General features: G+C 55.7%; 2 protein-coding genes across 4 annotated transcripts; both read left to right on the top strand.

The window, feature by feature from the left end:
- Positions 1-593: 593 nt before the first annotated feature.
- SNRNP70 (small nuclear ribonucleoprotein U1 subunit 70) lies at positions 594-15,741 on the top strand. 3 transcript variants are annotated; one of them, XM_046681019.1, is made up of 10 exons: positions 594-821; positions 1,547-1,703; positions 3,317-3,379; positions 3,490-3,544; positions 7,833-7,897; positions 8,064-8,126; positions 8,786-8,867; positions 12,044-12,145; positions 14,759-14,846; positions 14,956-15,741. In XM_046681019.1, the coding sequence occupies exons 2-10, from the start codon at positions 1,557-1,559 to the stop codon at positions 15,578-15,580; spliced, it is 1,290 nt and encodes a 429-aa protein (XP_046536975.1). In that variant the 5' UTR covers positions 594-821; positions 1,547-1,556; the 3' UTR covers positions 15,581-15,741. The 3 variants fall into 3 exon arrangements, with proteins under 3 accessions (XP_046536975.1, XP_046536974.1, XP_046536973.1); XM_046681018.1 differs by having other exon boundaries at positions 1,514-1,703; positions 14,929-15,741; XM_046681017.1 differs by having other exon boundaries at positions 595-821; positions 14,929-15,741.
- A 4,194-nt stretch (positions 15,742-19,935) lies between these two features.
- LIN7B (lin-7 homolog B, crumbs cell polarity complex component) lies at positions 19,936-24,199 on the top strand. The gene is made up of 6 exons (XM_046681016.1): positions 19,936-20,041; positions 20,462-20,580; positions 20,857-20,928; positions 22,298-22,507; positions 23,577-23,740; positions 24,090-24,199. Exons 1-6 carry the CDS (start codon positions 20,005-20,007, stop codon positions 24,109-24,111), a joined length of 624 nt encoding a protein of 207 aa, XP_046536972.1. The 5' UTR covers positions 19,936-20,004; the 3' UTR covers positions 24,112-24,199.
- The last annotated feature ends 955 nt before the right edge of the window (positions 24,200-25,154 follow it).

Here is a 25,154-nt window from a genome sequence, read left to right as displayed (position 1 = left end):
CTCCGCCCTCCTCCTCCTCCTTTGTAAAGTACCCCGCTCTCACCCTCCATCCTCTTACTCTGCCTTATTTTCCTCGACTGTGCAGACCACTATCCTAAATTATATTTATCCTTTTAAATGCCTTGTCTCCCCCAGTACAATGTGAGCTCCAAAAAAGAAAAGATTTTACTTTAGTCACGTGCTACATCCCCAGAACCCAAACAGTGCGTTCGCTGAATAGCTGTAGATTTAACACATTAGACACCTACGTAATCACACTATTCACGGAGGGACTCTTTGCCAGCGGCGGAAGGGTATATCACAGCGCACAACGAAACACGCATGCGCGAAAGATCCGGGAAGTGTGTTAGGGAAAGGGGCGGAGCATCGAGAAGAGTCTCGCGGACAGAGGCGGTTGGAGGCCCGAGCGCGAGGCGGAGGGGGAACGCTTGGTGAGGAACGCGCGTGCGCACTGCTGCCTCTAGCCTGCCGCGGCAGAGTTTAAGGTGCCCGAAGGCGGGGGTAGTGACCTCGCGCCTGCGCAGTGTCCGCGGCGGCGCCAGGTCCCTGTGTGTGGGTTGGCCTCGACTCGCGCGGCGCGTGCGCAGTGCCGACGGCGGAGGGATTTGAGGCCGGTTCCACCCCTTGCCCCTGTCGCGAGCCGAGGCCGCGCGGGCTCGTGAGCAGCGGCCTGGTTCGCGCGCTAGGTGGGAGACGGAGGCGGACGGGCGCAGACGCCACCGGAGTCTAAGCCAGAGTACGAGTCCTTGCTGCTGAGGGGCCGCCGCAGCCGCTGCGAGCCCTCGGACCGTCGCCAGGCCGAGGAGGGCGCCGCGCGGCGGGTGAGTGTGACTGAGTGGCCTTACCGGGTGCGGGGCCGCTACCCACAAGCCCCCGCGGTGGGCCCCAGTCCCTTCCCCGCGGCCGGGCCCCCTTCCCGCGCCGCCGCCACAGCGCCTTTCTGCATCCCTTACTCCGAGTCCCCTGGGCATTCAGGCCCTCTTCCCGCAACTCCCCCGCGGTCCCTTACCCACAGGCCCTTGCGGTGTGTTGCCTTTTTTTTTCCTTCGTTTCCGCGGCGTCCTGGACCCTTACCCACAATGCCTTTCGCCTCTGGGGGCCTAGGTCTGTTACCCACAAGCCCCTGGCTTGAGGGGTTTGTTGCTTATGACTCTCTCCCGTTGTTCGGAGACTTACTGCGACCCTTGCCTTCTAACCTGTTCCCCAAGGTCTGGGACCTCCAGCCGCCCCTGCTCTGGATGTCCCTCGTAAGGGCCCTTGATTGCCCCACCAGCCCCCAGGGAACCTCTCGCCCCACAGTTCCTTGCGCAGGACTCAGACTTTGCTCAGAAACCCTTTTTCCATCTTTGTTTCCCTTACCGGCCTTGCCCCACCCTCGCACAGCCCTCCCCGAGAACTTGCTTTCTCATTCGGGTCTGCTCCTTTCCCCCGTGACATAGGATCCCTCTGAGCCCTGTTTCCCTCTTTTCTTGGGAGTCAAGGAATGACAGGGCCTTCCTCTCTCCCCGCCCAGCCTCACCCACGGCTGTCTTGCTTCTGCTCCCAGACTTGGCAAGATGACCCAGTTCCTGCCGCCCAACCTTCTGGCCCTCTTTGCCCCCCGTGACCCCATCCCGTACCTGCCACCCCTGGAGAAGCTGCCCCATGAAAAACACCACAATCAACCTTACTGTGGCATTGCGCCCTACATCCGAGAGTTTGAGGTGAGTTCTCTACGCAGACTTGGAAGGGTTTGGGTTTTACGGGCCGGGGGGCTTGATTTGGGAGTCTAGCCTCTGGCTGTTTTCTAGCAGTGTGATTTAGGCAGGTGACGTACTCTTTGTGATTCTCAGTTTTCTTGTCTTAAATGGGATTGACAAAACATGCCTTATAGGGTTTTTGTGAAAACTCAGTAACTAGCAGTTGGGGATGCGGGCGGGCTCTGGAGTCAGGTAGTCCTTGGCGCTTGCCGTTGATCAGCTGCGTGACCTTGGGCAGGTGGTGTATACTCTTAGTGCGTCGATTTCTTCATCTTTAGCAGGGGATGGTAGAGTTTTCCTCATAACATTGATGGGGAATTAACTGCAAAATTAGTGTTGCGGGGCCTGGCCCCAGTCAGTCAGCAGATGCCTACGTGCATTACTGTATTTACTGTTTTTGTGATGTTCATGAAGGATTAGCACCGTGCGAGGGGGTGCTTAAGACCATCGGCTTGAGAATTTCTGCTCTGCTCCTGCAGGGTAAACACGAATACACGAGTTAGGCTCCAGGGCCTCAGTTTTTTCATCCGTGAAATTTCGAGAACAGCATTCATCTCCTAAGGTGCCTCCGAGCCCACCTGGGAAATGCTGGCCCACAGCCAGCAGCCAGGAGAGGGAAGTTGTGGCCTGGAGGTGGAGGGAGTCACGGAGCAGGAGTAGCAGAGAGAACAGAAGATTGGCCCTTTAGTGGGATTTGCCTTCCTCAGTGAACCATTAAACTAATTTAGCGGCTGCAGGCCGGTGGCACTCCGTGACAACGTGGTCATGGGCCAGTTACTGCTGCGGGAGCAGCTGGTGAGACGTTCCAGGACGGACGGCCCTCAGAGAGCATTCGCTTGTTTGCCTCTGAGCCCTGCGCTCTCAGCTGCTTTTGCCTCAGGCCTGATCCCGATTCCTCTCTGTGATAAAGGACAAAGCTGGTGTAGATTGTGCCTTTGGTAAACACAAAAGAAGTCATTTTATTTTCCTAGTATTTTTAAAGAAAAACTGTAAAGTTAAAAGATTGAATTTCTATGGGGCTGACCCGGTGGTGCAGCGGTTAAGTGTGCACGCTCTGCTTTGGTGGCCCGGGGTTTGCTGGTTCGGATCCCGGGTGTGGACATGGCACTGCTTGGCAAGCCATGCTGTGGCAGTATCCCACATATAAAGTAGAGGAAGATGGGCGTGGATCTTAGCTCAGGGCCAGTCTTCCTCAGCAAAAAGATGAGGATTGGCAGATGTTAGCTCAGGGCTAATCTTCCTCAAAAAAAAAAAAAAGATTGAATTTCTGTTATTGAATTCAGTGGGTATAAAAACTGTCAGATGTTGTACAAGTTTGTGAACACTTAGTCCTGATTTCTTTGCTTTTCTTGTCACAGACCAGTAACAGTTTTCACATAGCATCGGTCCCAGGACCACACTTTGATCCGCACCACTCCCCTGCCTCTGCTGGTGGCGGAGCTGTCCATGTTTGTTTGCTTGTGTGGGGGGTTGGGGTCGGGGGATGCATGGCTGAGGTGCCTATTATTTACGGGATGGGTGTCCCTTGCCATTTCCCCCAGTCCCTCCTACGCTGTCACCTCTCTCTCTGTTCCCAGGATCCTCGAGATGCTCCTCCCCCAACTCGAGCAGAAACCCGGGAGGAACGCATGGAGAGGAAGGTATGTATTTTTTGCCTCCTGCCTCCGAGTCTTTTTTACCTCTTTCTCCAGGATGTTCCCTGGCATCAGGGCTTCTGTCTGCATTCACTTGTCCACCTTTCTCCTGACAGAGACGGGAAAAAATTGAGCGGCGACAGCAGGAGGTGGAGACAGAGCTAAAAATGTGTAAGTCTCTCCTTCCTCCTCTCACCTGTCTTTTCCTTCAAACTCTCCTGCATTTCTTTCCCTCGACCTCAGAATCCTATTTTGGGAAAGTGAGGTTGTTAGTTCACTTTTTTAGCCCCCACTGTTTGCCAAGTGCTGTGTTTGGCATTAAGCAGGAGGACGCAGAGTAGGAGTGGGTAGAAGGGAAGCCTGGAGCCTCAGGCTGCGTCCTGCAGGGCGGTGCACTCGGAGGGGCCACCAAAGCCCGGCCGGGTCTCACAGGCTGAGGCAGTGAGGTCCGGGTTAGTGAGGCGCTTCTGGCTCTGCCTTAGCTCCCTGGCCCTTTGGCTGGGGATGTTCCATCCCTTCCAGGTACAGGAGGAATTGGAGTGCAGGACAGGTATGCTGTAGCCATTAACCAGACTTCACAAGATGGTCTCCTGTCAGCCTCAGCTGGCCCTTTCTTGTTAGAGCGGGGGCCTTGGAGTCGGAAGACTTGGCTTTTCCTCCTACCCCCAAAAGGCTGGGGTGAATCACTTCACTCTGAACCTTATTCCCGGAGTGGCGCATTTTCCCGGACTGCTTGTGCAGATGCCTGACGCCTGAATCCGGGGCATCTAGCTGAGCACACTCTTGAGCCCTGACTTTTCACCTCAGCTGCCTTCCTGTCTTGTCTCCAACTCCTCGAAGGCATCTGAGACTCGTGTCCAAACCGCAGTCAAGCCCCCCCCGCCCGGGTCTGATGTCCTTTGGGTGTTTCCTTCCTTGGGACGTGGCCATCCTGCTTTGCAAGCTGTGACCTCAGTTGTTGCCATCCAGTTTGTTTAACATTACCTTTCTTTTTTGCCCTTTCCCCAGCCTGTCGCTGATTCTCTGTCTCTGCCAAGTCCTGTGGGTCTTTTCTAAGTACCTTTCTGTGTTAACAGCTTCCTTTTGCTCTCAGCATAAAGCCCAGAGTCCCTTCCCTGCCCGCTGTTCCAGACTCGTCATGCACTGTGCTCCCTTCCCCTCCGGCCTTTGCCACACTGACCTCTTCTCATGCCTCATCCTTTCCGGATGGTCTCCTGTCATTGGGCCTTTGCCCATGCTGATCCCCCAGTTTCTGATGGTACCTTGGTTTATGAGTAACGGCCCTTTGGATCTCTGTGCAGCTGTCACTCCTCAGGGAGGCCTTTCCTGACTTGCTTGCTCAGGTCAAGTCCCCTTGTACGCTGAGAGCCCTGAGTTCTGTGGGGTGATCGCTTCGGTCTGCAGGGGGGATTTGCTGGTAAATACCCATCTCTACGTGGGAGGGTCACGCTTGCTCTGAGAGGGCAGGTTTGGGTGGGATTTCCTCAGCACCGTGGCCCCAGCTCCTGTAGGACCTGGCACACGAAATTCTTGGTAGCACTTAACTTGGGAACTCCTTCAGCTCTGTTGCTAGGGCACAGGCCTTGTGGTCTGACCCACCTGAGTGTTAATCCTGCCTCTGCCACTTACAGCCGTGTCACCTTGGATAAGTCACTGCTCCCCTTGGATGTTGTTTTCCACACTTTAAAAATGGGATTCTGGCACGTTAAACACCGTGAGGATGCAATCAGCCAAATTCAAAGTGTGGGAAATCGTGTAGGACAGATTTGTGACGCAGTTTCTCAACATAGGACAAAGACAAAAGGACGGCAGGGAGTGGACCGTGTGTATTAAAGAGTTGAAAGACACATCAACCAAATGATAAGTGTGGAGCTTGTTTGGATCCTGATTTAAATGAGCTAACTATAGGGGCCGGCCCGGTCGCGCAGCGGTTAAGTGCGCATGCTCTGCTTCGGTGGCCCGGGGTTCACGGGTTTGGATCCCGGGTGTGGACATGGCGCTGCTTGGCAAAATCCATGCTGCGGCAGGCGTCCCATGTATAAAGTAGAGGAAGATGGGCATGGATGTTAGCTCAGGGCCAGTCTTCCTCGGCAAAAAGAGAAGGATTGGCAGCAGTTAGCTCAGGACTAATCTTTCTCAAAATAAAATAAATGAGCTAACTATAAAAATCTAGTTTTGAAACAATTGAGGACTTTTGGACACTGGGTCTTGGTGAGGCTAAGGAATTAATGTTAACTTTTAAGGTGTAATAACGGGTTCTAGTTTTTTAAAAGTCCTTGTCTGTTGGAGACTAAAATGGTGCATCTGGGGTTTGATTTAGAATACTCTGGTGGGGTGGGGGTGGGTATGAAACAGATGGCCGCGCCTTGATAGTTGTAGCTGGTTCACAGGGCTTCGTCGTGCTGTCTCTACCTCTTGAAGTGTTTGAGCTTCTCCGTAATGGAAACAAGGAAGGAAGGACTGGGTCGAGTGCAGTAGTGCTCCTGTGCCTGAGAGCCTCGAGCTGCGGAAGCTTGCTGTGCCTCGTCACACTTCACAGCTGCCGTTCAGGGCCGCGCCGTTTGCCGAGCACTTGCTGTCCTTCGTGTTACTGGCTTCTCACAGCTCCCAAGTGGGGTGTGGGGCGCTACTCCCATTTTTAACAGGAAGAAAATGGAGGTGTGTCAAGGCCGAGTCTGCTTACCCAGAGAGAGTTCTGACATGTTTTCTCCACCCCCTAAAAGCCCAGTGAGGTTTCCCAGCGCCACAGTGCAGTCCTTTGAGCCCCTGCTCTGGGCTGCCACCTAGATGATCCCTGTAACCAAGGACTTCCCGGGGGCAGGATGGAGTGTGGTGGCGGAGTGTGTGTGCTCACTGGTGAAGTGCTGACTGACTTGGGTTCTCTGCCACCCTCTTTCAGCTGATGTGTTCTTTCTTCAGATACGTAGGTACTGTTGGGTTGACTGCACCAGCTTTTAACTTGTCACACTGCTGGGCCTCTAGGGGGCAAGAGCCACAGAGACTCACGCAGCGTGCCTGAGGTGGCTTCCCCTTTGACTTGCTGGGCCGCTCCGGGCCGCCTGGCTGGAAGCTCCGCTCTCCGCTGTTTGCGCTTCATGCAGTGCCCCAGGCGGCAGTCGTGGGCCTTCTCTGGAGGCTGCAGTGTCCTGCGGTACCTGTTAGACCGCCCGCTGCCTGGTGTCGGCGAGGCATGTTTCCTGTTGCTGCTGTGACACCTCCGGGTCTCCCCTTAATTTCTTATTAGATTCCCTTAATTAGTTATTCCCTTAAATTTGGGCTTAGTCTTCTGCTTTTTAAGAAATTCCCTAAAGTCATCTTGAACTTCATTTATTTGCAGCCAAACCCTCTCACAGGAAATGGATCTGTGACTTTGTCTCTGGCTTCTTGCAACACCCAGACTATCTTCCTGAGAAGCTGGTGCCTGGGGGTTTAGTGTGGGAATGTGGTAGTCGGACCGCCACCTGGGCTGAGACCTTGGGCTGGGAGGCAAAGCCCAGCTTGGCCTCTGCTCCTCTGACACCTCCCCTCTTCCGTGCCTTGAGGCTTGGCTTTCTTTCCATTTGCAAAACAGTGGTGAATAATTCTCAGCGTCCAGCGCAGTGTGTGTGGGGGGCCTAATTATGCATTCTGTAAATTATTAATATTAGCTTTCTTATATTCTCCCGGAATGTGGCAAGTCCTCCTGAGGGTTACACTGTATTGTAGAGAAGCTGCCTCTGCGGTGCAATGGGCAGGATGCCTTTGGGGCCTGGTAGGAGACAAGGGCCGTGGTGTGTGCTGAGGCCACCACACTTGGTGACAAGGACTGCTTCCCAGGCTGGACCCATCAGAATCGCCCACAGAATTGGTTTTGTAATAGATTCTGGCTCCTTTCTCTGGAGGTAGTTACTCCTCAGTGGCCTTGCGATAGTAAGGCTGGGAGTAAGAATCTGATCAGCCGCTGGCCAGCTCCAGCAGCAGCCCTGGGTTCCTCCCTGAGGCCATGGGGCAGAGGAAAGAAAGCAGGGCTTGGCCCCTGCTCCCAGCCTCAGGGTTTGATCTCAGCTTTCCCTGTGGGCTGTTGTTGCAGGCCATGCCAGTGGGGGGCAGTGTGGCCCTGCAGTTGAGGGAGGAAGCTCAGCATACCCAGGGACGAGGCTGCCTCTCCAGAGATGCCTAGCTGATCACTCACACCTGGAGGGACCAAGGTCGTAGGATATGTAGGTCTGAAATGGCAGTTGGGCCAGCCCCCGTCCTGTTGCCTTAAAGTCAGCCTTATCCCCTCTTGCCAACTCTGCCTAAATGGGTCACTCAGATAGAGGCCACTGTGCTTCAGGGAACCAGAGCTCAGAGAGGGTGTGCTCAAGGTCACCAGGTCAGCAACAGTTTTCTTCTAATGGGCATCTGCTTGCCTGTCTGTGTCTGTTTGGCTACATGAGACTATGGACACCTACTTACAAATTCTCTTCTTCCTGCACAGGGGACCCTCACAATGATCCCAATGCTCAGGGTGATGCCTTCAAGACTCTCTTTGTGGCTAGAGTGGTGAGTCCCCAGCTCCCCTTCCCCGGAGCCTCAGAGGAGTCTGGAACCCTGGGCTGTGGAGAGCTTGAGTGTGGGACACAGGACAATAGGCTAGGTCCCGGGAATGTTCTGAGGGCTTTGGGATGGCTCACTTCTCCCACTTAACTTCATATCTGTCTCCTTGTAGAACTATGACACAACAGAATCTAAACTCCGGAGAGAGTTTGAAGTGTACGGACCCATCAAAAGAGTGAGTGGGTGTGGCAGGGGGTATGTGGATCGGGGGTGCGGGTAGGCAGAAGGAAGGCTGACTCCCAGCCTTGAGGACGAATCGCGTCATTTCAGAGTCCATGGCCTGGCTTTACGTCCTGACTCCACTTCCATGCAGCAGGCTTTGGGTAGCAGAAATAAAAGTAAGAAGCAGTGATTGCTCGTTGTTGATTTATTTTTAGAGCAGGGGTTGGCAGACCGAAAACTTCCTGTTTGTCAATAAAGTTTTGTTGGTATCCGGCCAGGCCCATTTGTTTAGCACTGTCTTTTTGTAAGGCAGCGTCAGGTAGTTGCGACAGACACTGTGTGGCCCTCAGAGCTGAAAGCGTCTGCTGCTGGCCCTTACAGAAAACAAACGCTGACTCCTCTTTGAGGGCAAGGCTTTATGTTAACTGAGATTGCTTCATTTGATTTAAAAGCTAGTTAAATGCTCTGGGCAGTAGTGAGGTCATCAAGCACATAAACTGCTAAGACCACTGCCATTTGAGCATCAGTTACTCTGGGCTCTTGAAGGGCACAACGAGGGTCGGAGGCCATGTGTCGCTGGCATCACCCAGCACGGGGCCTGGCACACAGGCTGTGTGATGGACGGGGTGGCATTTCTGAGTCTTAGAGCTAACCTCTGCCCGCTGCCCCCAGATACACATGGTCTACAGTAAGCGGTCAGGAAAGCCCCGGGGTTACGCCTTCATCGAGTACGAGCACGAGCGAGACATGCACTGTGAGTATCCGCCGGAGCCCTGCCTGCTGACCCTCCTCTCTGCGCCCCAGCCCCTCCCGGCGGCTGTCCCCACCCCCACCCTGCCAAACCTGACATTAGCCATGTCTCTTCTCCTCCTCCCTCTGTTTCTGATATATCTTTTTTTTTTTTATATACGTGTTTTTTAAAAAACAAAAACCAAAATCCCCTACAACGTGTGTGTGTGTGTGAACCCGGGGAGGTAAGTGTCACACGTTGAACCTTAGGGGCAAGGAGGGAACTGGGTGGGGGCTGGGGCCACTGGAGGTGGGGGAGGGGTCGGATTTTTGGGGAGCCTCTCCCCATTCCCCCCACCGGAGTTGGGGGCGGCCAGGTTGGAATGAGGACTGGCTTTTGAACCTGCCCTCTCTTACTCCCAGCAGAGCTGGGGCTGGGCCACCCGACCCTCCGCCTCCCCACCCCTGGCGCCCCACCCTGTTCCTCAGCAGGCAGTGGGCTGGTAGGCGTGTTCAGCGCCTGCCCCCCTATCTCCAAAGCCCCCTTTGAGGCTGCGGCGGCGTTCACATGGGCAGGGATGGGTGGGTGGGGGCGGGCAGGGCTGCGGCGTGTCCAGGGGCCGCCGTATTAATTGACTGTTCTTATTGTCACTGCAGCCACCACGCAGCTGGCTTGCAGCTGATGCTTACGCTCCCCTTACAACACCTCAGTGTATGGTTGGTATAAGGGTTTGTATCATGGGTAAGATCACTCAGCACCGCACACCAGCCCAGCTTAGCCAGGCAGCTCAGGAGCAGCGAGGTGTCCCTCCTCCCGCCCCCAGTCACCCCTCAGTCTCCCCGCACCCAGGACCCTTTCCTTGTTTGGGTGCCCTTTGTCCCTCCTGCCCTCCGATCCATATGCTCTCTGATGATCTTACTGATCCCAGGAGGAGAGGGAGGAACCCTGATGGGAAAGGCAGCTGGCCTCTCCAGTTGGGCTCCACCCAGACCCCGACTTACCTGTCTTCATGATGTCAGCGGCAAGGTGGCGGGAATACTGAAGATGGGGTGCGCTAGGGCCAGGGCTCCATGCGGAACCCTTCACCCTTCGCTCACCTGCCCCCGCGCCTTCTGTGGGGCTGTCACTGGTGACCCTGGAGAATCTTTTTTGGTCGCTAGATTCGGGGTGCTCTGCCCCCCTTTCCGTCTGCCTTATCACGGTCGAGGCCTCCTGAGGGGCTGTGGTGCCAGCCGCTCTCCAGAGTGCATGGAATTGGGAATTGGGATGTGGGAGGGATCAAGTGACAGGCTGCAAACTGCTGAAGGTGTTGTAGAATTTACTGAAGACCCTTCCACTGTCTAGAGACCTAAGAGAGGGAGAGAGAGAGAAGCCTAGAAGTACACACGTCACATGTTTTCTTTGCTGTTACTCCTGGGTTGGGCATCTTTTGGGGTTTGGGACACTGAACCAGAGCAGGGTTCCTTTGCTTGACTGTGTTCCCGGTCCTTAAAATTCCTTTCCCCACTACCCTCCTCTGGGTTCAGGGGCCAAGTGGCCCCTCCTCTGATCATGGGCAGCACTCCATCTCCTGGACCCCCGAGGCTGTCACCTTGTGTGCCAGCCTTTGGCTGAAGCAGATGGTGGGAGGGAGCGTGGAGGTCGAGGTGGAAAAGTCACTGTCTGTACTGAGAGGGGGTGGGGCGTGTGCCTAGGTTAGCGTGGACTTTACTGGGGAAAGGTGAGGGCCGACAGGTTTGCTAAGGCCTCCCCAGCCTTCTTTTCAAATTCAAACAAGGCAGTCCCAGGGCTTTCCAGCTCCCAGACTTAATGTTGATTCTTGTCTCCCCCTTTTTCAAGGCCTCCGTGAGGTTTCTTTGGGGTCCACCACTTCCTCTGCCTGTCTCCAGGTGGTGCAGGAGATGTGGTTCCTCTCCCTGTCTGGGGCTCCCTAGGACCCCCCCATTTCCCCTCCCTGTAGCATTAGCTGACCTTACGGTGGTGGGTGTGGGGTCTGTGCGCGTGCTCAGGTAAGCTTGGGGGCTCCAGGTAAGCGGTCCCGTGTCCCCCCCCCGGGAAGCCCGCCTCCTCGCCAGGCCCCCAGGAGTTGCCGAGCCCCCCCATTCCCGCTCGGTTTGGACACCCGCAAGGCCGGCATCGGTAAATGGCACCTTTTTCTCTTCCTCTGGTTGTTATTTGGGTGGGGAGTGGGCTGGGGCGGGGCAGGGTATTGTGGTTGGTCGACGACAACCCCCTAGGCCAGGGCTGGGGGTGGGAAACAGGGACTTTTTGGGCCTTCCCCACAGCCCCGTGTGAGACAGGCCAGGGGATTGGGCCTGCCCTTCGCTGTGCCCTGCCCAAGAGCAGGAACGCGCTTCTGCCCGCATCTCCCCCTCTACTCCTCCCCCTTCCCCACGCTCAGGCTGGGGTGGGCTCCCGGCCTGTGTTGCGCTGGGGGTGTGGAGGGAGAGACGGGCTAGGGGCTGGGGCTGGGTGGCAGTCAGTCGTCTCAGGTAAGGCAGGCATTTTCAGTAGCACCGCACGTCTCCCAGGCCTCCCTCCACTTTCCCTCTCTCCCACCTGCTGTCGGGGGCCGCTCCAGGCCCCCTGGGAGCCCCATACCCTGCCCTTCTGCTCCCTGCCATCTCCTGAAGATGTCTCCCATCCCCTCTGGTTCATTTTCTGTTCTGATGTCTGTTCCTGCCACGCTCACCCTGCCCCCCCAAAAAACAGAAAAAGAAAACTGGTGTGAACTGGGGTGCGGAGGGGCCCAGCTGGGCCTCCTCCCCCAGCATGATGTTTTAGGGTGCATGCCTGGGGTTGTGGAGGAGCCCTCCCCCACAGCAGAGTCCAGCCTTAAGTTAACCTCCAGTTTCTTTGCAGCGACTTTGGCCGCCTTGGCGGGAGGGGGCTGCTCTATCAAACGGGTGTAGCAAGGGCCTGGAAGCCCCAGGGGATGGGGGTTGGGAGTGGTCTTGCCCCCCCAACAGTGATTGGGGGCGATAAGGAAGCAGGTGTTGAGATGGAGCAGGCCCCTCCCTGGGTTGGGAGAGGGTTGGTCTGGCTGTCAGTTGCCTGGCTGTCTAGTGGGCGTGTGCGCGCGCGTGTGTGAGTGCACTGATGGGGACGTGGGCGTGGGGATCCTGCAGAGCTGGGCCCTGTCCTGACTAGAGGACCCTCTGGGGACTCCTCCCCCTCCCCCCTCCCCACGTCTGTTGCAGCCGCTTACAAGCACGCAGATGGCAAGAAGATTGACGGCAGGAGAGTCCTGGTGGACGTGGAGAGGGGCCGAACTGTGAAGGGCTGGAGGCCCCGGCGGCTTGGTGAGCACACCCTGCCTGGGTCGGGCCCTGGGGGTCTGTGCTTGGCGGCTTCATCCTTAGCTGTTTCTTCTACACCCTTTGCTGCTTTCTGTCTTCTCTCCCCATTAGCCAGCTGCTCACTCCCTCCGCCTCTCCAGCTCATCTTGTCATCACCATCATATTCCTGGTGTCTGTCTTCTTCTGAGTTACCGCATAGGAGCAGGAGCACTGGCCTGAAGAGGCCAGTCCGGGATCGAACGCTGGCTTGTACTTACTAGCTGATGGGTTCCCCTTTTCCTGCTTCATTTTTCTCATTGTGGAAAGTGGGAGTAACCTCAGAGTTCACTAGTCAGTGCCTCAGATGCCCCGCTTGGCTGGAGGCGTGTGGTGGGTCTTGTAAGTGTCTCCCTCTCCTCTGCTTACACTTTGCTCTTGCTCATTCCATTGGAGGTCTGTTTGATCACCAGCTGTGTACCAGGCTTGTAGGCAAGAGCAAGACATACATAGACAGCCTTTGCCCTCAGAGCCTCCTACGTTAGTCCCCCTCACTGTCTGTCTCTAATCATCATTCACCGTCCCAGTCAAGGTCAGTTTGGTTGCAGGTATCAGAAGGGTGTTCGAGCTTCCTAAAGTATAAACGGGCCTTGTCGTACAGGATCCGGATGTCATTTGGAGCCCAGAGACTTGTGATGCTGATGGGCCTGGTAGCTGGATCTTAAAGCTGTCAGGAGCCACCTCTGGCATCTCTGCAGCTCCCTTCCACCTTGTGCGCTGTCTGTGCAGACTGGTCTGCTCTGTCTCCCTGCACTGGCCCTGTGTGGTGTTCCACAACTCCCCGCTTGCCACCCAATCCTGGATAAGTCTCTGCGTTTCGAGGTGGGCAGATCTGAGTGGCTCAGCATTGGGCCTGGGCCTAGGCCTGGGCCTGGGGCTGAGCTCCTGCCGTCCGCACACACCTGTTGAAGACCGACTCCTGCGAGGGCGAGTGACAGTTCTCAGAGAAGAGGGTCTTCCCTGGGCAGGCATCCCAGGCGGGTCCAGTGCCCTCTGCTCTTAGTCCTGCCTCTCAGCCCGCTCTTCTCACTCTTGGCTTGCCTGTGCTGGGTAGACCACACACTTACCTGCTGAGTCTCTGAACTTAGTAGACAGATTCTTATATTGCTGTCTGGTTTCCCTGGGATGGAATGAGTTCTTCAGCCTGCTATTTCCTGTTTTTATTTCCAGAATCTTGTAGTTTGATTGGCATTCAGACTTTCTGATAGTGATAGCTGGTACATCTTGACCTAGCTTGCGTGCAGAAATACATATAAGCCACACAAGTTTTAGGAAACAGTAATTACCTTTCTACAGGCAGTACATATTAGTATTTTGTATTCTGCTGCTTTCTTTCCTTTCTTAGTATATTGACGGCAACCTACAGATGGATGATGTGATTCACTGCTGGGTTGTGACCTGAAAATCGAAAACACTGGGCTATTCTGTCACATACCTGGGACATTCCAGGTGCCTCATCAGTTGCCTGGCCCTATTTGAATGTCTCTGATAGCCAAGCAGCCTGTTTTTTTTCTCTCTCTCATTGCTAAAGCTCATTATATGGAGCTCCAGCCTGCCTCTCTGAAGCTTTCTTCCAGGGAGGGAGGACAGAAGAGAGCACGAGGGGACAGGTTCTGGAGTCAGCTGGGAGTCCTGTCCCAGCTCTGCACCTTCCTTGCCGAGTCACCGTGGGCAAGTGACTGAGTTTGTTTCCCCATTTGAAGGAGACTGTCCTTGGGATGTTCAGTCGTTTGACTGCTGCACATAGACCTTTATATCATGGATGCTGTACCACATGCTGGTCACAGTGAGCAGAGCCCCGACTTCCTTGGTGCATCACAGTCTGCTGGGAGAGGCAGGTGTTCATCAGCTCACACACAGGGATAATTTGAAACTCCACTTGAAGTTCTGGGAAGGAAATGTATGTGGTGTGTAAAGTGTATAGTGGAGACCGGCTTAATCCGGTAAGTCAGGGCAGGCATGCTGAGGAAGTGATGTTGGAGCTAGCGTGTCGATGGTGAGTAGCAGTTAACTAGATGAGGAAGATGAGATGCCAGGGGAAGAGATGAATGATCCAAAAAACTGGGGCAGGAAGGAGATGGAGAGCGTGAGGAGATTGGAAAATGCCTAGAATGGAAAGAGCTGGGGGCGCTTGGTTTGAAGGGCCGGGGCCAGCCCTCGTGGGCTCTGGGGGCCCCTTGAGGAGGAGTTGGGACTTCAGGCAGCATGAATCCCTTGAAGGCTTTGAAGCAGGTCATGTTTTCCTTTAGATCTGTGTGCTTTTGGGTTTGTGTGAGGACAAGGATGTCTCGAAAGGAGGGTCTGTGAGGAGGCTGTGTGTCACGCGTAGTGGCTAAGAACGTGAGCTTTGGAGTCTGATTACAGCTGTTTCCCAGCTCGCATGTGGGGAGGTTACCTATTCTCTGTAAAGCCCGGTTGTCATGTTGAAAGAGTGCACCCAAAATGTCCTCATGGCCCTTGGCCCCACAGACACCAACAGAGGTGGTTGGTGTCCGTCTCTTTGCTCTTGGATGCCCCTCATCTTCCTTCCTTCAGTGCCCTGCCCAGACTGACCCTCTGTTCACCTGTCCCCGCCCCCAGGAGGTGGCCTAGGTGGTACCAGGAGAGGTGGGGCCGATGTGAATATCCGGCATTCGGGCCGTGATGATACGTCCCGCTACGATGAGAGGTAAGATTGGGCAGCCAGTTTCCTGGGACGGGGCGGTCGTGTGGGGGGAGCCCTGCCACAAACCTCTGCCCACCTTATCCAGGCCCGGCCCCTCCCCGCTTCCCCACAGGGACCGGGACCGGGACCGCGAGCGGGAGCGCAGAGAGCGGAGCCGCGAGCGAGACAAGGAGCGAGAACGGCGACGCTCCCGCTCTCGGGACCGGCGGCGGCGCTCCAGGAGTCGCGACAAGGATGAGCGGCGGCGCTCCAGGGAACGCAGTAAGGACAAGGACCGGGAACGGAAGCGGCGAAGCAGCCGGAGCCGTGAGCGGGCACGACGTGAGCGGGAGCGCAAGGAGGAGCTGCGTGGTGGTGGAGGAGGTGGCGACATGGCGGAGCCCTCTGAGGCTGGTGATGCGCCTCCTGATGACGGGCCTCCTGGGGAGCTGGGTCCTGATGGCCCTGACGGTCCAGAGGAAAAGGGCCGGGATCGTGACCGGGAACGACGTCGGAGCCACCGGAGTGAGCGGGAGCGGCGCCGGGACCGTGACCGAGACCGGGATCGCGAGCACAAGCGGGGGGAGCGGGGTGGTGAACGGGGCAGGGATGAGGCCCGAGGTGGAGGTGGGGGTGGCCAGGACAACGGGCTGGAGGGTCTGGGCAACGACGGCCGAGACATGTACATGGAGTCTGAGGGAGGCGACGGGTACCTTGCTCCAGAGAACGGGTATTTGATGGAGGCTGCACCAGAGTGAAGAGGGCATCTGTTTTATTTGGACGTGTTCCTACCCACCCCCTGCTGTCAGCCTCTCCCACAACCTTGGCCGCCACCTAAGTTTGCCAGCCAAGGGTAGGAGTCTCATTTGTTCTGGTTCCTTGGATTTAAAAATAAAATTAATTTCATGTTGATAATGGGCACCTTGGTTTCTTCTTCACTGCTCTTAATATCTTCCCCAGGAGGCTGTCACCTGACTTTTGATGGCCTTGCTTTGGTGTGAGTTCCACCGCATGCCTAAACTTGAGCTTTCTGACCTAAGCCTGGGGCCTCCCCCATACACCGGAGCTGTCTGAAATGGGGTAGATGCGAAGTCCTCCCTAAGGGTCTTTGATGCCCTTGGTGTCTCTTCCTCCTTTTCTTACCTCTCCTGCACATGCCTGTGTGGGGCTGTTCATGCCCCTGTCTTGGTGGGAGGGTGAAGCTGTAGGCGCTAGACCACTCAGTGGAAGCGGCAGCTCCGAATGTGTGGAAGGGACGCTGGTGTCTGAGTTGGGGAACAGGAAGAAGGCTGAGGAAATGAAATGTGAGAGCAAGGTAGAAGGATAAGACGACTGGGGAGAGCAGAAAGTCCGCACAGGGCCAGGGTGGAAATGGCCTCCAGCTCACTGTGGAGTTTACTCCTAATGATGGCAGAGGAATAACAAGCAAGAAACAGAAGTTGTTCCATCAGCAGTTGGGGTTTCAACACATTTCTGGACAGAAGATTAAATCAGACGATGGTGAGAAGTCTTCAGTCTGGTGACCATTTGGGAAGGAAGCCAGTCAGCCTTGCAGAGCCCCAGAGGCTGCAGACTGCAGCTCCAGGCGTAAGGAGGCTGGGGGCCCGAGGCAGGCTACACAGAACAGTGGTCCTGTTTCAGCGCTCAGCACGTCCGGGAGCCGGGCATTGGCTGCCTAGGCAAATACAAGACCGAAATGCTTTCATCTTCTGGAAGTTTCTCAGCCTAAAGGCAAACTTGGCCTGAAAACCTAGAGGCAGTCTGTCAGTTAAATCTGCCTGACATCCATGAGGATTCTGGTATGCTGTTTGAGTCCTTAGAAGCATACCAAACCAAAGGTCACAGGAGTTTGAAAAAAATCCTGCAACAAGAGACAGCAAGATAAACAAAAACTGGTCCTGGAAGAAACAGGGAGTAGAACAGAACTTAAGACCTCTAATTAGTATACTCATTGATATCCCGGATATTGCAACTGGACTTCTGGGATTGGCTAGGGAGAATAGCCCATTTCAGACTAGCCTGACACAGACCAGTTATATAAAGACTGGACAAAATATATAAACACAACTCATGAAAGGCATTGGGGGGTGATCCTTAAGAAAAGCAGAGCACTCAGGAGAACTTCACACTCACCCTGGCCTTTTCCTTGAGGATATCTGCCAATTTAGCGTGGGGGAACAGATGCACAGTGCAGTACCCCACTGGGCTGAGTTCACAGGGCTTGGACCAGACAGCTGGGTAAAAATTCCCAGAAGGGGCCTTGAGCCCCCAAATCTACATGGAATCTTCCATCAAGGCATTTGTCCACTCCTAAGCTGCTCGTTGTCCTTGCATAACCGCCAGGGGACTCATCAGAAAGCAGTAAGGGAGGCCAAGGAGCTGAGCAGAGGTCTCATGACGCACGCAGTTCTGGGGGAGACGGGTTTGGGTCCATGGCCTGCCAAGGTGGAGTGGCCATGCTCGAGATCTCCAGAGTGACACACTATTGGAGTAAGGCCACAAGTGACATAGACTAGGCCTAAGAAAACCTAAAACCATGGGGCCAGACCGGTGGCATAGCGGTTAACTTTGCATGCTCCACTTTGGTGGCCTGGGGTTCCCTGGGCACAGATCTACATACCCTTCATCAAGCCATGCTGTGGTGGCATCCCCCATATAAAGTAAAGGAAAATGGGCACGGATGTTAGCTCAGGGCTAATTTTCCTTAAAAAAAAAACCCTAAAACCAGACCTCATGATTTAGGTGATCTCTCTGCCAGGAGAAAACCTAACCCCCTTTGGAGGAAGATATTCAGAGCTTCTACAATTTTTAGTACACAGTGCTCAGCAACTACTAAAAAACTATAAGACACACTAGAAAGAGGACTTGAATTACAGAAAACCAAGAGAAAAAAATAGATAATAGAAACAGACCCAGATGTGACTCTGATGTTGCAGTTATCAACACTGAAATAACGACATGTTCACAAAATAAGGGAAGGATGGAGAATTTTAACAGAGATCTGGACTCTCTAAAAAAAAAACGCCCAATGCAAGTTTTGGAACTGGGAAACAATAATTGAAATTAAGAATTTAGTCAGTGCATTTGGTAGTTGACTAGATACTAAATAACCTGAAATGTTCCTGTTAGAAACATAAGAAGTTCTAGAGGGAAAAAAGAACTAGACGAACTTTCTTGAAAGTAAGAGAAATCTCACAATCTTTTGGGGAGGTTAACTGAGGATATACTTCACGAAAATGAGGGATTTAAAAGAGGAAACCGGACCTAGTTTAGCAGAGCGGAAGACGGGAGTCTCAAGATGGCAGGTTCTAGAGAGTACATGCTCCAGACTGGGGTCAGTGGACTGGTTTCCAAGGAATTTCTAGATGAAGATTCAGTAAAATAACTGTTGCGATGGAGAGCTTGAAAGAAACTGAAAATGTAATGGAAGAAGCAAAAATAGACAGAAATCAGAAAAAACCAGAAGCTTGTTCGAGAAAGGAAATGTAATCACAGAACACTGCCTGGCCTCTGCAGTAGACGGTAAGGACTTAGACAGAACGTGAGCACTTTATAGATTGACCTAGAAACTAGTACCATAAAACTACTGTGGGAAGAGAGGGAAAAGGTGGGGAGAGCAGAAAACCAATATGTAATATATTACTGACATCTAACATTGATAAATTGAGGAACAGCATGTTTCTTCGATAAAGAAGCAACCAGCAGATTAAACATCTCTAAGTCGTCGCCTCTCGCGGTGGGGAGAGTTAGAAGGACAGGGGCCGGGGCTTTTCAATATTAGCCCCCCTGTATCATTTGATTTTGTTTGTAACTGTAAATATGTTATTTTTTGCTAAAATTAGAAGAGAAAAAGAAATCCTGTGAAGGAGAGGGATAGACACCTTGCTCCAGTCCTCTCACTTTGCAGAAGCCCTTTCCTGGGCTCGACGTCCCCACCCAGCGAATGGGGCAACAGCAAGACTTCCCCACAGTCCCGTCTGCATTTCCTACACTTCTTTGGCCTCTAGAGAATCTGATAGCAGTGCCCACTCCCTTTTTAAAAAACACTTTCTTCTCATGGTTTCTCCTACCTACTTATCTTTCTACCTTTCTGGCCATTCTTTGTCGTCTGAAATGCTAGGAGTGTTAAGGACTCAGTCCTAGGTCCTCTTTATTCTGCATTCTGCCCCCAGCATTCTTGTCCACTCTTACAGTTTTATTTACCACCTTTGCCCCAGTTCCCCAAACTGCTTGGATACTGCACGGGCCCCTAAATTCAAAATAGCCAGGATCCCTCCTCCAGCACAGACCATCTTAGCAAAAGGCCCCATAAGCACTGTGATACCCGCTTCTCCACTGCCCAGTGCTCAGACACCGTTAATCACCAAGACATGTCCAGACAGCTCCACATCTGTCCAGCTGTCCTCTGGGCCTCTGCCCTGGTCCAAGCTCCACGGGCTTGCTGGGAAGCCTCCTGACTGGTCCCCTGCTTCCGCTCTTGCTCCCATCCAGTCCACAGTGGCCAGAGTGATCTTAAAAGACACCTTTAAATAATACATTTTACTCTTAAGAGTCCCCATGAAGTCCAAAATCCTCAACAAGCGTATGCCAACACACAAGGCCACGCACAAACTGTATCCTGCCAACCGTTTAAATCCTCATAAGCCGCTCCTATCCTTACTCTGTTGTCCAGCCAAGTGGGCTCTTTCTGCCTGGAGAGTGACCCACGCCCCACCTCACAATGATCTTACCTCCAAGGACTCTGTCAATGTCCCTCCTAGATCGTCACCTCCCCACTCCCAATTCTGACCGCAGTCCTAGTTGACTGTCTACCTCCCCTCTCCCATAGACTAAGCGCAGGGAGAGCAGTGGCTTATCTGCCCTGCTTACCACCGTGTCCATCGCCTTGGGCCCAGATGTTTAACGTACGTTTGTCCAATGAATGTGGAAAAAAGGGACAGAAAGGGGACAGACAGGCGTGGCGGGCAAGGCAGACAGAGGCCGCCATAGGAGGGGTCGCAAACCGGACAGACCGACGCTGGCTGAGGGCAGGGCGGCGGGATCCGCGGCCGCAGGTGGAGCGCCTCGCACGGCGGGCCGCGCCTCCGCAGGGGGCGCCCGTCGCCCGGGGCGTGGCCTCGCGCGGCCCCGCCCTCCTCGCCGGCGACCGGGCGGGCGGGCGGCTCGCCGCGGCGGCGCCGACATGGCTGCGCTGGTGGAGCCGCTGGGGCTGGAGCGGGGTAAGCGCGCCGGGGGCCCTGCCCGCCCGCCCGCGGCCTGCGCCCCGGACCCCGGTCCCCGCCCCTCCCCCGGCAAAGTCCGGGCGGGCGGATGAGGCGGGGGTGGGCGGGGCGGGCGCCGGGAGTCCGGAGGGCTGTGGGTGTGGGAGGGTCCCTGGGTGAGCAGGCCAGGGAGGGGGCGCCCGCCGCACACCCCCGCCTGTGCGCGCACGGGGGATGTTGGGGACGCTGGGCGCCCGGCTGGCCGTAGGCTGTCCGTTGCCACCGGCGACTCTGCGGGTGTCCGACTGGGACGCGGCTGTCCTTCCCGGGGTCTGTCTGCGCTCGCTCTTACTCGATCTCTGGCCGCATCTCTCCGCGCTTCTCTGCGTCTTCGTGTCTCTGACTGTGTGTCTGCTGCGCCCCGCCCCCGCCCCGCAGACGTGTCCCGGGCGGTGGAGCTCCTCGAGCGGCTCCAGCGCAGCGGGGAGCTGCCTCCGCAGAAGCTGCAGGCCCTCCAGCGCGTCCTGCAGAGCCGCTTCTGCTCTGCCATCCGGGAGGTGAGAGCTGCGCGGCGCTGGGGCACGAGCGAGCGGCCGCCGTCCTCCTCCTGGTCGCCCGGAGCTCGGAGACTACGCCTCCCAGCAGCGCCTGGGGCGGCCCGCCTCGGGGTGCCTGCGCTTCAGCACCGGGGTTCTCTGGGAGTTGTAGTTTCCTCGGGCTCTGGGTTGCGGGGGCGTGGCGGATCCTTGGGTGGGAGGGTCTGGGGGCCTGGATTCATGTGTCCGAGGAAGGAGGCGGGTGGCAGCTCCCTGATGCCGCTGCGTCCTCATCAGGTGTATGAGCAGCTCTATGACACGCTGGACATCACCGGCAGCGCTGAGATCCGGGCCCACGCCACTGCCAAGGTAGGCGCTGCCCGGACCCGCTCCCCATCGCTCACGGTAGTCACTGAACTGCATGGTCTAGCTCAGGAACTTTTTTTTTCCTTAAAGATTGGCACCTGAGCTAACAACTGTTGCCAATTTTTTTTCTCCTGCTTTTTTTCTTTCCTCCCCAAATCCCCCCAGTACATAGTTGTATATTTTAGTTGTGGGTCCTTCTAGTTGTGGCATGTGGGACGCTGCCTCAACATGGCCTGAGGAGCGGTGCCATGTCCGTGCCCAGGATCCAAATGCTGGGCCGCCCAAGCAGAGTTGGGAACTTAATCACTCGGCCTCAGGGCCGGCCCCTCAGGATCTTCTTAATGTCAGTCATTTCTGTTTCCTCCTTCATGATTTTTGCCAAGTCTGTGTACCACCCTTACTATTACTTATTTATAATTTATTTTAAATAATCTCACTTTTTTTTTAAGGTTTTATTTTTCCTTTTTCTCCCCAAAGCCCCCTGGTACATAGTTGTGTATTTTTCAGTTGTGGCTCCTTCTAGTTGTGGCATGTGGGATGCCACCTCAGCATGGCTTGATGAGCAGTGCCATGTCGGAGCCCAGGATTCGAACTGGCGAAACCCTGGGCGGCCGAAGTGAAGCGAGGGAACTTAACCACTCGGCCGCGGGGCTGGCCCCCCCATTTTTAACTTAAACAAGTGTCACATAAAGGCATCTTTAGCAACTACAAATAGAAACTAGTACCACATGCCTGATTAGAAGATAACCTTAAACATCTATACAATGAAAACAAACGAACTAGCGGTAAACACTGAAATCTTAGTGAACTACAGTTCCATGCTATTTCTTGCTGCTTCCTAGAGGCGCTGAGCTCCTTGCAGGCTTTGTTTTTGTGTGTTAAAAAGCGAGACTGAGGGGCTGGCCCCGTGGCCGAGTGGTTAAGTTCGCGCGCTCCGCTGCAGGCGGCCCAGTGCTTCGTTGGTTCGAATCCTGGGCGCGGACATGGCACTGCTCATCAAACCACGCTGAGGCAGCGCCCCACATGCCACAACTAGAAGGACCCACAACGAAGAATACACAACTATGTACCGGGGGACTTTGGGGAGAAAAAGGAAAAATAAAATCTTTAAAAAAAAAGCGAGACTGGTAAGTGTCCAGTATTCAGGACACACGACAAATGGAGACTTTCTCTTGGACATGTCTGAAGGATCAAAGTGAACTCAAAGGGACAGATGTCATTACAGAGTGATCGTGTGATGAGCGGGGGCAGGCGCCCTGTGTGCGGGGAAGGTGATCTGGCCTCAGTCGCTTTCTGTGGCCCAGATCCTCCACCCCAGTCTGCTTGCCCACCATGGAGGGGCCCTCACCTCCGGCTGCTTTCTCTCTCCCAGGCCACGGTGGCCGCCTTCACAGCCAGTGAGGGCCATGCACATCCCAGGGTAGTGGAGCTGCCCAAGACAGATGAGGGCCTGGGCTTCAACATCATGGGGGGCAAGGAGCAGAACTCACCCATCTACATCTCCCGTGTCATCCCTGGAGGCGTGGCTGACCGCCACGGAGGCCTCAAGCGTGGGGACCAGCTGCTGTCGGTGAATGGTGTGGTGAGTAGGGGGCTGAGGTTGGGCTGGGGTCACAGTCTGTCCAAGGTAGCATGGTCCCTGTTTTTGACCTTCATTCAACACACACTGGTTGAACACTGCCTCTGTGTCCAGCCTTGTGCTGGGCACTGCCGCGGGCCCTGAGAGAAGTTGACCTCAGCTGCTACATTCAAGGACTCCCTCTCTGATGGGGGAGACAAACTCTGACTAAAGTAGTCCTGACCCAGGGAGATAATACTGAGGAAGCAGAAAGCATTGGACGAGCCCAGATGTGGCACTGGACCAGTGTAGATGAGGGAAGTTTTTGTAGAGGAAAGAACATTTGAGTTGGGTTTTGAAGAATGAGTAGGAGTTCTCCAGGCAAATAAGGTGAAGATGGGTTTTACTAGCTGAGAGTGTTGCAGGTAGAGGCTGTGACTCTGCTTTCCTCTGGGCTGAAGAGAAAGGGCTTGATTCTGATGGAGGTCTGGGGCATCCAGGTAATCACTGTGGTTAGAGTAGGTGGAGGCATAACTGGGTGGGTGGTTGGGGCCAGCCATGCAGGGCCTGAGTGCCAGCCTGAGAAGCTGGGACTTTGTTTCAAGGGTTCTGGGGAGCCATGGGACCTGTGAGTCGTGGAGGGGTAGGCTCAGCTTGGAGGTATAGAAGGACCTCTTAGGGACTCTGTGGGGGATGGACTGAGGGGACACTGGAGGCCAGGCCAGGGAGGAGGCTACGGTGAGAACCCACAGGGGAGAGGACGAGGCCTGAGCTGGAGCCAGGGTGGTGGAGACAAAGAAGAGGGAGTCGGGGCAGGACAGATAAGGCTGGGGATTAGTGGGCTGTGGCGGGGAAGGGGACAGAGATGGGCCGGGAGGTCTGGCTCAGTGACTGAAGGCATATGGGGCTTGTCCCTGACATAGAGAACCTGGAAGGTTTTGGGGGAGGACACTGAGCCAAGAGTTATGAGGACACGAGGTCTTGGCATCTCAGGGTTGGTACCAGGCTCCCCAAGGGATGGTCCCATTTCCGGGGTGGGGGCTGTGTGAGGGCGGTGGGCCCCAGGCCCAGCTGTCTGTGTACCGCCCTGCAGAGCGTTGAGGGTGAGCAGCACGAGAAGGCAGTGGAGCTGCTGAAGGCGGCCCAGGGCTCAGTGAAGCTGGTGGTGCGTTACACCCCTCGCGTGCTGGAGGAGATGGAGGCCCGCTTTGAGAAGATGCGCTCGGCCCGCCGGCGCCAGCAACACCAGAGCTACTCGTGAGCCCTTGCTCCCACACCCTTGGGGTGTCCACTCCTGCCTTAGCTCCAGACTCCCAGACCCGGCCAGTGATTTCTGGGACCCTGATTGCCACCCCCAGCCCTGGCTCCTCTCCCCTGGGATTCTGACCCTTGACCTGACCCATGCACTCACCCCACACTGTTCTGGCTATATCCCTTGGGGACTCCTGGCTCACTCCCATCCCAAGATCTGGAACCTCCTCTCTCTGGAATCCCTCAACCCACTTCCCTGGGCCCTTGGCTCTGGAACCCCGGACCTGGCTCTCTCCCAGCCCTCCCGGGATCCCCTCCCCTGAGCCTGGCTCCCCTCTCTTCACCCTCCTTGCAGGTCCTTGGAGTCCCGAGGCTGAAACCACAAATCTGGACCCTCACCCTCACTCCTTCCCCTGTACAGTATTTATTGTCACCGGCTCCTTATTTAAAGATCTTTGACCCTCACTGAGTGTCTGTGTGTCTGTCCTGCGCCCTGGGTTAAGAGTGTCTTGACATGTTGGGGAGGGAGAGAACCTGAGGTCGAGACCAGGCCCTGAAGAAGCCCTTTTCAGAGTCTGGGAGCAGAGTTGCACACTCTTCCCCAGGTCTGAAGGCGGAGGCTGGCCGGCTTGCTAGGGACAAGTCCAAGGGCAGAGACTGGAACCCGGTCTGGGTCTGCGTGCAGAGTCAGAACTGAAAACAACGCGCCCTACCCTTAAGAGAGTCTGAGGGCGGAGGCCAAGCCCCTTCCTCCCTAGCTGGTGGGATGGTGGAGTCCCGAAACGCTGCAGGAGCCAGTGGGCGGCGTCTGTGTGGGCGGGGCGGAGCGAACCATTAGCCTCGTCCGCCGGGGGAGCCCTGCAGGCCGTACTATCCTCTGCGGGGGAGGCGGGGGTGGGGGCGCCGCGTGCAGTTCCCCAGGCGGGCGCAGGGGGTGCAGAATAAGGTGCACTCGCCGACCCGGCGCTCATCCCACCTTCCAACCCGAGCGCGCATCTCCGGGAGCCGCCCCCGCCTTAAAATCCAACCTTTCCTCTCATCTCGCCGCTGGCCCAGCCCTCCCGTCCCGTGCGGCGCCAGGGCCAGTGTGCGCCACCGCCGGGATCCAGGGTCGCGACTCGCGTTCCACGCCGAGCGCCACTCGCTCCAGGTGACATCATCCCCCTGCCAGGCTCCGCCTCCCGCCCCAGCCGCCGCACGCCTCGCGCCTATTGGCCGTCGCGCCTTGAGCCCCGCCTCCCGCTCTCCGCCCGCGCGACCCCTCCCGGCCCGCGCGGAGGCGGGGTTTAGCCGCCGGCCGGCGCCGACGCCGCTTCCCATTGGCCACTCAGGGCCGTCTGTCAGCCTCCTGTTAAAGGGGCCACGACCGCCCGGGAGCCGCGCGGGGGGGGGGGGGGGGGGGGGAATTTTTTGGGGGGGG

This window comes from Equus quagga, chromosome 13, assembly GCF_021613505.1.
Source record: "Equus quagga isolate Etosha38 chromosome 13, UCLA_HA_Equagga_1.0, whole genome shotgun sequence".
Lineage (NCBI taxonomy): Eukaryota > Metazoa > Chordata > Mammalia > Perissodactyla > Equidae > Equus > Equus quagga.
The sequence above is the reverse complement of the archived record's forward strand: the minus strand, read 5'-3'. Positions and strand labels throughout refer to the sequence as shown.